The sequence below is a fragment of the Gymnoscopelus braueri genome (genome assembly GCF_963280865.1).
Source record: "Gymnoscopelus braueri genome assembly, chromosome: 17".
Taxonomy (NCBI): Eukaryota; Metazoa; Chordata; class Actinopteri; order Myctophiformes; family Myctophidae; genus Gymnoscopelus; species Gymnoscopelus braueri.
In genome coordinates this window covers 9799844-9813726 of record NC_137617.1, presented here as the reverse complement: position 1 = coordinate 9813726, position 13883 = coordinate 9799844, and the positions used below count along the sequence as shown (strand labels likewise).

The window sequence follows — 13883 nt, the reverse complement described above, 5'->3', positions numbered from 1 at the left end:
CCCCCCTGTCATGTAAAAAAACACTCAGAGAGCCCTCAGGACGTCGACAAGGGTCAGGAGGATCATAAAAACAACAACTGTGGCCCTGTCCTGTTGTCATGGAAGCCATGTTGCCAGTGGTCTGTTCCTCTGAAACCAGTTGGAAATCAATCAAGCTAGTGTCCTGTCAACATCTGTGGTTCCCGGATCATGTAGGCTAAAAACAATAACACGATACACAGTAATGATGACCCCATCACTTTTCTCTACCTTCACCTGTAAGTCTGTAAGTATTAATAATAGTAACACTTGTAATAAAAACTAAGATTTAATAATGCCTCGGGGTACGCCTATATTCATTATTGTCATTACTGAATGTGTCTATTGTGATTACTGTTATTGATTTATGTTAATCAATGCATATGTATTTTGGGGTTAAACCAGGAGTGAGAGGCATAGTTGTCCCTTCATCACTGAGTGGAGTGAGTTTGGACCAAGCTCCGCACCATGGGTGACCGGGCGTTCTGCTCAGCTGCCCCTGTACTGTGTAACACACACCCTGACCACCTGAGAGCTCCACAGTCTGTTGATGTTTCCAAGGGAGGACTAAATACTTTCCTTTTTAACAAAGCAAGCAATTTAACCCCTAGGTCTAATTATTATTATTATTATTATTCATGAGAATATGTCTGCTGGTTGCTAATTACAAAAGTGTTCTTTTGGTGGAGTTGCCATGCTTTTTGAGCTCACCTTTCATTATATTATTCAACTGTGATGGTGTTGTTTGCTGAACTGCTGAAATCAGTTTGATGATACTGCAGCCAATGAATTGAGAGAGAGAGAGAGAGAGAGAGAGAGAGAGAGAGAGAGAGAGAGAGAGAGAGAGAGAGAGAGAGAGAGAGAGAGAGAGAGATGAATTGGCTCAACAGTCAGTTGAGACCATTTATCTTCCCTGAATGTCTGAACAGCACAGGCTACCTGTCTTTCAGCCCTCATTCACAGACAGACAGACAGACAGACACAGACAGACACAGACAGACAGACAGACACTCACAGACACACACACACACACACACACACACACACACACACACACACACACACACACACACACACACACACACACACACACACACACAGAAATACAATAAACAAACAAGCAATCAAAACAAATAATTATCAAAGAAACAAATACTCTGATTTTTCTACCTGCCTTGTGAAACTCCAAATAACCCAAAATATCAGTATAACTACCCAGTCAGCATACGTACGTATGTAATCCCTTATCCAATGACGTCACCATATCTCTTTGTCCCTCCACCTCTCATTACATATTTTAGGTTCAAATGAAGTAAATAAATGATATCACCTTGAGAAAACAACTAAAAACCACAAATAAATGTGCCTCTTTTTTCCTCTTTGAAAAAAAAAAGTCCAAACATAATGCAGCTGCATATTGTTGTTTGGTCAGATTGAATTTGAATATGAATATGATTATGATATGATATAGAACATTCAAGTGCACTTGAACCCATGCCTGTAGTAGGCTATACTGAACTGAAGAGCAGAACAGATACACAGCAAAATGTTAATGTATTGTATGCAGCATGCATTGTAACTGAGAGAGAGTACACATTTGTGGACAGTCTGCACACCATTTGTGCACACCCAGGCCAAAACCTGCATACACAGTCAAATCCTCAGTGTAGATTTATCCATTTGTAACTCTGAGAGGGTATAAATTAACACTCAGGATTTTACCGTGTATAGGTGCTGATCAGTGCATCTTGTTGCAGCATCAGCAACCAAAGTGGTCCAATTCAAATTCTGCAGGAAAGATGCAGATCAATATGTTGACACCTCCTGCATCTCAGTGCATCCAACCATCACCACCTCAAGCATTACAACATGATCTCTAGGCTTCTACAACGGTCGCTCCATATGGTGCAGTGTTGTTTGAGTAGCCTAATAAGGCACTGTCTACCAATAAAAAGAAACACACACACACACACACACACACACACACACACACACACACACACACACACACACACACGCAGACCTCTCGTGTATGTACCTGCTCTGTCGCTCAGCTGCAGGCTCTCCAGGCTCTTGAGGTCCACACAGGGACTCGTTGGACTGGACAGGTTGTGCTCCATCATGTCCAACTGTCTGTGTCTGTGTGTCTCCACCGTTAAAGCCCCGTGGAAGTCCGTTCCGTTGCTCTCTAAACGGAGAGACGGTAACCGTCTCTCTCTCCTCTCTCTCTCTCTCTCTCTCTCTCTCTCTCTCTCTCTCTCTCTCTCTCGTGCGCGGACGTAGCACCGTCACGGCCGTAGGCTGGACGATGAGCAAATCGTTTCGAAATGGTCAAACTGTGTGGGGGGGGGGGGGTGGGCGAGAGAGGCGGGCTGTGACCAAAGGGCAGAGAGAGAGAGAGAGAGAGAGAGAGAGAGAGAGAGAGAGAGAGAGAGAGAGAGAGAGAGAGAGAGAGAGAGAGAGAGAGAGAGAGAGAGAGAGAAGGTGGGAGGGGGCGTGGTGGGGGTAATCAAACTTGCATAGATTTTTTTTTTATCTCAGAACAATCCACATAACTCCCTCTTGGACAGTCCACATATGACTTGTTGTTAATTAAACATTAATAGCGAAGGCGAAGCCACAAGTGTCCATGATCTACCTTCAGTGGCCAGTGGGAGAGGAGAGAGAGAGGAGAGGATGACAGAGAGGAGATAAGAGGAGATGAGATAAGGAGAGAGAAGGAGAGGATGGTGGGAGAGAGAGAGGAGAGGATATGAGAGAGAGAGGAAATGAGATGAGATACGGAGAGAGGAGGAGAGGGAGGAGGAGAGGATGATTAAAGCAGGAGTGAAAAGTGAATTAAATGGGTGCTTATGTAAGGAGATTATCCACAGAGGAGGGGAAAAACAAGTGTGTGTCCGACACACACACACACACACACACACACACACACACACACACACACACACACACACACACACACACACACACGCACACGCACTTGCGTGTGTGTGAACTTGCAAGCTCTGACAGGCAGAGGCTGACCTCCCTGTCAGCTGAATTACTGCTGCAGTGAAATTCTGTGTGTGTGTGTGCATGCATGCGTGCGTGCGTGCGTGTGTGTGTGTGTGTGTGTGTGTGTGTGTGTGTGTGTGTGTGTGTGTGTGTGTGTGTGTGTGTGTGTGTGTGTGTGTGTGTGTGTGTGTCAGTGTGTGTGTCCGCCTGCACTACTTGACAGAGCTGACCTGAAGGTCTGACTGCATCTCAAAGAGACCAAACCAGACCAATGCTCATCGATCTGTAATCTAAAGCAATCTCAAACTACGGTCCAGGGACCCTCAGTGTTCCATGGGGGGTTGGCTTCCGAATGAACTGGGTCTGTAACTCTGAGAGCTTTATAGCTTTGTAACTGAATGGACCCTACATTCTCAGAGTTATGGTGACTTGTGGTGTCCCACAAGGAAGTATACTAGGACCTTTACTGTTCCTGATATATGTGAATGACATGTCATCGGCCTGCGACTGCAAGCTGTTCCTGTTCGCAGATGACTCGGCCCTGCTAGTCTCGGACAGGGACAGGCTGCAGGTTGAGAAAACTCTCAGCTCCGAACTCAACAAGATCTGCATCTGGCTCTCTGACAACAAACTTTCATTACACCTGGGTAAAACTGAATCCATCCTCTTTGGGTCCAGTCCTAACCTTAGCAAGGCAGAGAGTTTCACGATCAAAGTGGGTGATGATGTCATCCAAAGAAAGGATGAAATTACCTACCTGGGCTCCATCTTGGAGGCAAACCTCTCTGGTAACAAAAACGCCGAAAAAGTGATCAAAATTGTCAACCAAACAACACGCTATTTGTGGAGGATTGATCGCCTAGTCAGTAAGAATACCCTGAAGATTCTTGCAGGGGCCCTCATTCAAGGTCATTATGATTATGCATGCACTTCATGGTATCACAACACCTCCAAGGCCTTAAAAACAAGGCTCCAAACATCCCAAAACAAACTTGTAAGGCTACTTCTTGGCCTCAATCACAGAACCCATCTAACCCGTGCTCATTTTGCTAGGATTGGATGGCTTAGGGTTGAGGACAGAGTACAGCAACTTGCTATGGGCCTGGTCTTCAAGATACACCACAACATTGGGATCCCCCTGTATTTGTCAAAATACTTCCAAAATGTTAATGCAGTCCATGATCATAACACCAGAGGCAGCTCCACGGATCATGTTCAACACAGATTTGGCTCAAGGGTATGAACTCGTTCTCATGCTATTCAACAAAAATGTGGAATACCCTACCAAAAGGAGTAAAGGAGTGTAAAACCCTACTCACTTTCAAAACTGCCCTAAAGATACACTTTCAGGAGGCTGCAATTCGAAAATGCCCCCTGTCTAAGTCTTAACCTACCCCCCCCCCCCCTCCTTCATTTTCCTCTTTTGTATATATATATATATTTATATTTTTCTCTCGTCATACCAGTAACCTGAAAGCTGATTGTATGACATTCTGTATAGTAGTGTGTATATCTGCCTGCCTCTTATATTTCATCATGATTTGTGTGCATGGGGTTCTCATCTTAAACAAGCTTAGTGCTTAATGAGGGTTTCCAGTTTAGTAGACCTTGTATTGTGAATTTGTACTTCCATGTACTGTTATGTACTGTCATGTACTATTCTCATGTCTTTCTAAATAAACTACATCAATCAATCAATCAATCAATGGGGGCCCTTGAAATTAAAACGTTTGAGAACCTGATTTAAAGTTCTGTCTGTGCTCCATTCCATGTAATGATGATGGTATAACATTGATTATATGGTAAGTCTGAATTCCTCCATCAAGACAAATAACTTGTTAGATTTCAGTTTGAGAGGGAGCTATTAGTCCTATTAATAACCACATAAACATGATCAATGAACCCCTATAGGTCAATGGTTCCCAAACTTGTCGTTTCAAATGATTAGCTTAATGTGCAACATTGTTTTCTCACTCAACAGTAACCAAACCAACATACATAAGTGTATACAGGGCATCTTTTATAAAGTGACAATTTAAGTACTTTTAAGACCTTTTTAATACCTCGACTAATAATAATAAGACCATATCCTACGTCAAAAGTAACCAACAAACTATACAATAAAAATGGTCAAACATTGGCCAAATTGTCAAATATGACGATTAAGAATTAACAAACATTTTGAAAGTAGCCAATCAATAAGCTCACTTGTAGATCGGCTATTTTGAAAATAGCCGATCTACAAGCTCAGCTTGTAGATCTGCTATTTTCAAAAACATCTTGAAATGTGAACATTTTGGGAATGAAATATTTTCAGGTCCGCAGACAAATACATATTAATTTGGGGGGTCGTTGACATGGAAATGTTTGAGAACCACTGGTTTAGACAACATTAGGAAACCAAACAAGCAACTACACAACAAGCCCCAAAAACTGCAACCCGAAAACTATCAACATTTGAACTTTACAAATAAACAAGCCCAAAGTCGCTTATAATAACCGGACATGGCAACGCTGATCCTGAACTGTGGAGGGCAGTAACACGCAACATCGTCAACACGGCCGGAAATCTATTCAAAGAAGAAGAACCAGAACCAATCACAGCAATTTGAGGGCGGGTTTCTTCTCATAAACAAGGAAGTGCCCTTCAATGTAAATCCTGTGTGTACGTCTCTATTCTAAATAGCAGAATTAAACAGTTGTTTCACAGCGGAATATGTTTGTAACTCCTTGGTTTTACTACAGACATCCGTAGGACCAGGTGGAAACCTTTATATCTGTGACACAACGTTGGATGATAACGTAAGTTTTCTCTCTGAAAACAGACGACGCTGATCTGATTGATTGATTGATTGAATACTTTATTAAAAGTTTGCAAAAAAGTACAGTTCTATACAAGGTGGCCACCTAAACTGCTAAGAAGAGTATACCCAAGAAAGCACTATGGGCTTGTTTCCATTGGGGTCCATGACATGGACTCCATGTGTATTCAATTCATCTAAACATTTAATGACAGATACAATACTATGCAAGAGAACGTCATATAAAGTAGTGGTAATCAAAAAGAAAAATGTGTACAGTACATCCGAATCTCTGATCTGAATCTCAATGAAAGGTGCTGATATTTGACTTATTAAATACACGTTAACTTTTTCTGCCACAACGTTTCAGTGACAAGAGCAGAGTGCCTGAGTCAGCTGACCCAAAGTAGCACAATCGTAATGCACGCACGCACGCACGCACAAGCAATCTGAGCAAATTATGCATGCCCTGTACCTGTGGTGCTGTGCTTTGAAGAGGTGTCTTTGTTGTTGAATATTTTGTGAAAATATTTGATCACTTGACCTATTATATATTATGTTAATTTTGTCTACTCCCCATGCCTACATGCACACCCTGTGTTGTGGCCGGCTGTAGGTTAGTAGGCTGCTCTGGCAATAAGAAGGTCACCATTTAGCTTCCCAGACCGTCCAGTAACGTTTGATTGATTGATTGATTTATTGATTGAATACTTTATTAACAATTTGCAATTGTACAGAGGTACGGTTTACAATGATTGTTAAAAGGATAACACAAAAAGCCCTTGGGGCTTGTTTCCATTGTGGTCATATGTATTCAATTCATTAAGACATTTAAAGACATACAATAATATACAATAATAAACAAGACATAAACAACACTAGTAGCAGAACGTATATGTACAGTAAACATTTGGGGGTGGGGCGGGTCATTTCTGGTGTTAAGCTTAGAGGACTTTTCTAGGACCAGTTACAAACTTCAGACAGGTGCTCTTTTATGGTGGTTTTGAAGGAGAGTAAGGATTCACACTTTTTTTTTATGACTATTGGTCGGGCATTCCACATTTTGGTGGCATAGCAGTAGAACGAATTTGACCCCATGTTTGTGGCCGAGTCTGGGTTGAATTAGCCTCGGAAACCCAGGCTTTTTTTTTTGTTACAAAAGAAAAAAAGCCTGGGGGAGCGATGCAGGAACTATGGTCTTGGACCTTGTTATCTCCTAACCAATCAGAGTGCAGAGGGGCGTCGCTCTAAATTTGGTGACGTCAGCGTGCTCCGTGCACAGGCCGAGGGGGGGAGGGGAGGGGAGGCGGGGACATAGATTGGTGAAGCAATAGGAAGCCACGCACAAATCCAGGCGGCTGTGTTTGGGTCCGCCCTTCAAGACCATGGATTGAGCTCGTAGCCTCAGGCTAGGGTTGAATTAGATCAGTGGAGCTCCCTTTGGTGTTGTGCCTGTGTGTGTCTTTCACGTTATTGAAATAGTCTGACAGGTACATGGGTATCCATTGGTGGGCTATGGACACTGGACGGTTCAGAAACTTGCCTACAAATGACATCATCAACAGGGATTCCAAGCAAATAGAAACTATACAGTTTTTCTTTTCCTGGAAAGTTAGCATGCTGAAATATATTGCATTTGCATTAAAGGGATATATTTCACTTTCAAACACGTTTGGTGTCATTTTAACGTCTACACAGGCTTTTGTGACTGAGTACCCCATATAGTTTGCATAAAGTTGCTTGATTCAGTAATTAGATATTTGATATTAATTTTTATCAGATACGCCCTCTTCCTATACAAACCCATTGTAACGTCAAACTCCATTTTTACATGTTAGATTTATTGAAAACACTCATCCTTGGTTCTGGTGACTGATATTGTCCTTCTAATGCGTGAGGTGGCCGTGTTTTTTCAATTACTTAAAAAAAGAAAGTTTTTAATTGGGAAAATTAAAAAATAATTGAATAAAAAAAACATGGCCACCTCACGCATTAGGTGGGCAGAACAAAGGACGGGTGTTTTCGATGAATCTATCATGGTTAAAATGGAGTTTGAAGTTACAATGGGTTTATATAGTAAGGGGCGTGTCTGATAAAATGAATATCAAATATCTAAATACTAGGGGTGTAACGATACATTTTAACAACGATTCGATACGTATCACGATACTTGGTTGTCGATACGATACATGAACGATACAGGTTAATTTAGAACGATACGATATGTTTCGATTCAGTGATTTAGTCGATACGATACATGAACGATACAGGACAGGTTAATTTAGAACGATACGATTCGATTCAATGACTTAAAATCGATATAGTAACTATTTATTTACCCAAAAATTCTGTGTGAAAAATAAATACCTGGATACTGGATATAAACCCCTCTTTCTCTTTTTTTCTTCTTAAAAGTACTTAGTTTGATATAATTGATTATTTGCATTGCAGAACGATTCGATACGATTATTTGCATTGCAAAACGATTCGATACGATACAAAGTCAAACGATACGATATTTAGCTGTTTGCATATCGATATAGTAGATCGTTGAAAATTCAAAACGATGCATCGATGCAGTTACTGTATCGTTACGGGCCTACTAAATACTAAATCAAGCAACTTAAAAACTGTCTAGGGTGCTCACTAAAGCCTGAGTAGACATTAAAATGACCCCAAACATGTTTGAAAGTGAAATATCCCTTTAAATAGAATAAGTGTGAAATATTGTTGTTGTGACATGACCAATCCTGCCTACTGTTGATGTAAATTGGTAGGCAGGCCTCTGGAATGTCCACAACTCACCTCTGAGACACATGAGTAGGTGGAGATGGTACAGAGATGTGGAGATAGTACAATTTTATAATGAAGCGACTGAGTATTTTGTGAACATGATGCACACCCTTTATTTTGCATATATTTCTTTCAAAACTTTTTTCATGAATTTGGAAAAATGGAAAAAAAATAAAGGGTGTCCATCTTGTGGGCATGGGCAAATATTTTTTGAAGGAAGGCTTGGGTAAAGATCATTATGATGTATGTAATGACACAGATGCTTTAATGGGTTTAATGGGTTAACAAATAAATGACTATTGCACCATATCTGTTCATTTTCATATTCCAGGGTCAGTTCTCTTGACTATCATTTGTCAATTCAAAAGTAATGTTCCTGGGCCAGCCCAGTAGTTGCAACGGTGGGGTGCAGTGATCTTGAAAAGTCACTGATCTGGAGGATGAGGATAAACTTTCCTCTATGGAATAATCCCTGTTTAAATGTCTTACTGTGTGTGTGTGTGTGTGTGTGTGTGTGTGTGTGTGTGTGTGTGTGTGTGTGTGTGTGTGTGTGTGTGTGTGTGTGTGTGTGTGTGTGTGTGTGTGTGTGTGTGTGTGTGTGTGTGTGTGTGTGTGTGTGTGTGTACTATTGCATTCCTACAACTCAGCCTGAAGCCAATAGTCAGGACCAGAGCTCTGCTGCCCCCTGGAGGACTGCTGCCTACATAACTCCCATCTTCACCCCTGAGAATTGGACCCTTCGCTAAGCCCCTCCCCAAACCGGCCTTGTCCAATCCTACGTTTGTCACTAAGTGAGGAGAGCCTGGCAAGCTTTCTCTACCAGAGCAAAATGCCGAGGCGTTGTGTATACGGGACTTGCAACTCAGATGAAAGATATCCAGAACGTTTACAGGGTGGAGTTGTATTTTTCGCCTTTCCGAAACCAAAAACACAAGAGGAGAGATGTAAAATATGGATTAAACAGTGTGGGAGACCTCACTCACAGCTTAATCCATCGAAGATAACCAAGAACTACCATGTTTGTTCCAAGGTAAGACGCTAACGCGAAGAAGCTCGTCGCACACACACACACACACACACACACACACACACACAGACAGACAGACAGACAGACAGACAGACAGAGCTTTTTCATTACTGGTACAGTTATGATTCACAGTTGCTTATGTTTTCACATTCGAGTAAGGTAGTTGTGTGTCATTTGAGGCTGAGCAAATATACCAGATAAACACTAGACAGTTCATATTAATGGCCTGTAGTTTTGCTGTTTTACCCCTACTGGTGTCAGAAAGAATATTCTCTCAATGCAAGCGGATGGGTTTTTGACAAACTTTAGACTTGATTTTAACACTGGCCTCTTTCTAATAGCATTTTGTGAATGGACGACCAACACCAGAGTTTCCCAATCCAGTAGCTGCTATCCCTGTGTCTGACGAAAGACGGGAACATTGGGGAGGCTGCAGAAGACCTCGATTCAAAAGGTTGGTTATGCAAATCAGAACATAGTAGTTAATAAACAAACTTTGATTTCATAGTGCTTTATTATCATGGTGTGGACACTTCTGAGTTGCTTTGTGTGGACGTCGATGCGTTGCATCATTACAGATCAGATGTAAGTCACAACTAGTGACTTACATCTGATCTGTAATGATACAACGCATTGACGTCCACACAAAGCACTCATTCACCTCTGTTGTTGTGGTGTGTAAACTCTGCCATCCACATTTTGTTAGAAAGCTTTTTAAAGCAATATAGTTCTTTTTTTGGTATAGTGCATTTTATTCGTGTGAAACTCAAAGTAGGTGCCAAGTAACTTTGACAGGCATAATATTTTTCTTACATTTTTTAATTTAACTTAAACATTTACAGACTCAGATGTGCTGAACCCAGTGCTGAACAAGCCTCCACCTCAAACCTCACCGAAGAAAGTGCATCACAACACAGTGGCGCACAGGATGATGCACAAGACTCCACCTCAAACCCCACTGAAGACACTGCATCACATCACTGTGGCAATGGTAAGTGCTTAATATACATTTATTTATTTATTTATTTACCTCTGGTGGCAGCTACTGAGAAAATAGTCAAAGAAAAACAAATCTAATTTGTTTTTCATGCCACCCCACTAACAGCATCAAAATGTATGCGCTGTAGGTGGTAGTCATTTTTACACATAACATAAAAATCACACCATGGCATGCCTGTGAGTGCCAGCTGCCCCATCATTTGTAAGTGATACAGTATGTGTGACTCTCCTTGAGCTTGCCTCTTGAGATATACACACTCTTGGATGGTGTCTTTTGATGGGCACTTTATCTCCAAAATTCCATAACTTGTATTGTCACCCCTCTCTATGACTTTCCTGTCTGGTGAAGTGCCAAGGTGTGGAGCGTGAGGATTTACCACAAAGCCACATGGCAAAATTAGATTTCCTGTGACCTCAGAGTACTGCATTTCTACAAAAAGTGTTTAATAGAAACACACACACACACACACACACAGGGCCGTAGGAGACGGGGGGGACGGGGGGGACTCGTCCGGTATTTGGGCCGCGAGGCCACGAGGCCGCGAGGCCGCGAGGCCGCAAGGCCACGGGGAAGAAGAGGAGGAAAAAAAAGCCTCAAATGGGGCCGGCACTAGGACCCCGCGGCCGCTGCCTGGAAGGGAGGGCTGCTTGCTGCTGGCTGCTGTGAGCTGCTTGAAGGTGGAAGAGCTGCACAATCACATTTATTAAGAGTTATAAAAAGAAATAACCGCAAATAACCACCCAAAACTCGGAAATATCCGACCAGAACCGCAAAAAAATCGCGCGCGCGACTTCGTGGGCCGGTACAAATATGTCCCCCCCGACTGGGAATGGCTTCCGACGGCTCTGCACACACACACACACACACACACACACACACACACACACACACACACACACACACACACACACACACACACACACACACACACACACACACGTTAAGCAATCTGACATGCACCGGTGGTGCAGTGCTTTGAAGAGAGGTGTCTTTGTTGTTGAATATTTTGTGAAATCTTTTGGTCACATGACCTATTATATAAGTAAAGTAAAAAAGAGAATGATGTCCATTAGCTGTTCAACACTGGTCAACACTATTTGAGATAATAGCAATTATTTTGCATAATTATCATAATCTCTTACATGTTGAAAAATGTTCAAACATTTTCAAATATAAAAAAAGCTAAATTAGCAGATCTACAAGCGTGTCACGAAGTGTTTTTATTGGCGTTTTTATTAGGCAATTTTATGGGCGATATTTGTCATTTTATTCAGCAAAATAAATGTATCCTAATGGTCTGCCTCCTCGAGAATTAAACTCTTCAAATATAGCCAAATTAAATGTAAAGCGCAATACAAAGCGTGCGTGAAATGTTAATCAATTTGGGACATTCTAATAATGATTGATGATGATGAAGGCTTTTGTTGCGCTTATTTCAGACGAGTCTAGGTTACAAAACTCAGTCCCCTCCCCCGGTAGGTAGGCTACTGAATGGAGCGGAGGAGAGCATTGCTTTCCTAGTTGTCTGTTTATCAGCAACTGTACGTTCAGCTACTGTACTCACGACCCAACACGCGTTACGAGTCCCTTTAGTTACAGGGGAGGACGGCTCGGCCGGGTGATTTGTCCCGCAGGCCGCAGCGGCAGGATTTATTGTTTGTCCTAATATAAAAAAGTTAACCTGGATGGGTCTGTTTCACCACATCGTTGCTGCAAACTGAGGTAGGCTTCAATGCTTCAACTTCACTTCATCCCCTAGCCTGTGATCATCATCTTAGCTTAGTCCTAAAAGAACAGTGGTGGAAAGTAACTAAGTACATTTACTCAAGTACTGTGTCAATACAGTACTCAACTACTGTATCAACGCGTTGTGAGCTTGTAGATCAGCTATTTTCAAAAGATTTTAATACATTTTAAAAATATGATACCATGTTAAACGGGACATTCTGCATAATGAGTTCTTTCTACAGTACTTTTGGTACTTTAAGTACTTTTTGATACCAATACTGTTGAACTTTTTAAGTACATTTTTAATTCCGGACTTTTACTTGTAACAGAGTATTTCTACATTGCAGTATTGATACTTTTACTTAAGCACAAAATGTGAGTACTTTTTCCACCACTGTAAAGGAATATCCTATGGAAGTGATATGTTTTACAATTCTTTGTTGTCTAAACAAGTTTTGGTCAGTGAGAGAGTGAGAGAGGTGCATGGCAGCAGAAATACATGCCATCTCATCCCGTTTTTTTCATCGACAGCGTGCAGTCACGTTACTATAGTAACCCGACACTGCACGTGTTACAGCCGAATGTGTACTCCATCGACGCCGAAAATAGCAGATCTGCAAGCTCACAATGCGTTAGCGACGTGTTGTAAGTTTGTAGATCTGCTATTTTTGACGCGTGACCCGCTGTACGGCGAAGTTACAAATTATTGCTTTTCTAGCGCGAATATATCGTCAATCTGCGATTTTTGGGCCGACGATGGTCGATAGGAATATTTTGGCATATCGCCCAAGCTTAGTGTGTGTGTTAGAGATGCGCGTATCGCGGTTCTAGCCGCGGTTGCCGCAGTTAACCGCAGTTTGGGTGGATTTGGGTCAATCAAATATAATTATTAATTAATATCGGATAAACCGCGGGTGAAATATTGCGGTAAATAAATTAATGACATCTAATATATCTATCCATAAAATAGCTAAATCTCTGCGTGCTTGTGTCTGTGTGAGTGTGTAGAGCAGCCTCTGTGCGATGCGATCACAAAATGCATTGATTTAGCCTATGGAATGTCGGTGCGTCTTTTTTAATTTTTTTTAACCGGTGCTGCTGTGCTGCGCTGAACATACAGACTCTGCGCAGAAGAGCAGCACCGATCGCATCGCACAACTAATACTAAAACTAACGGGAATACCAGAAAATAATAATATTATGACATACGGGAAAAACGGTTGATGCGGATATTAAAATTGGATAATATTATTATTGCGGTTGGATAACGGGTGGATAATTAATTTGTACATGCGGATTCGGATGACGTTGAGAGGCCATCCGCGCATCTCTAGTGTGTGTGTTTGTGTTCCCACCACTGGGCTGAAAACGAATCACTCAGAAAACACATCGAGTTACTGTCTGCTGATATTACCCCCTGTCTCCTCCTTCTAGATCTCCAATGCCTTCCCACCAAACAGCAGGATAGCAGTCTGGTCCAGGTGAAACTAGAACCTCCACAGATTAAAGAGGAACAGGAGAG

At 41.8% G+C, this 13883-nt stretch overlaps 1 protein-coding gene and 1 long non-coding RNA gene across 2 annotated transcripts in view; one reads left to right on the top strand and one right to left on the bottom strand.

The window, feature by feature from the left end:
- The window catches only part of LOC308104937 (phytanoyl-CoA hydroxylase-interacting protein-like), a gene marked incomplete at both ends in the record, with an annotated part of 27063 nt that extends 24922 nt beyond the window's left edge, over positions 1-2141 (bottom strand). The window contains one exon of the mRNA XM_080455576.1: positions 2057-2141. Coding sequence (XP_080311702.1) covers positions 2057-2141 — 85 coding nt within the window. The remainder of the gene's footprint in view (positions 1-2056) is intronic.
- A 3536-nt stretch (positions 2142-5677) lies between these two features.
- LOC308104171 lies at positions 5678-10614 on the top strand. Its single transcript, XR_013934801.1, has 4 exons — positions 5678-5814; positions 9254-9636; positions 9975-10087; positions 10476-10614. It is a non-coding gene; the product is annotated as an uncharacterized lncRNA (long non-coding RNA).
- Positions 10615-13883: the final 3269 nt, after the last annotated feature.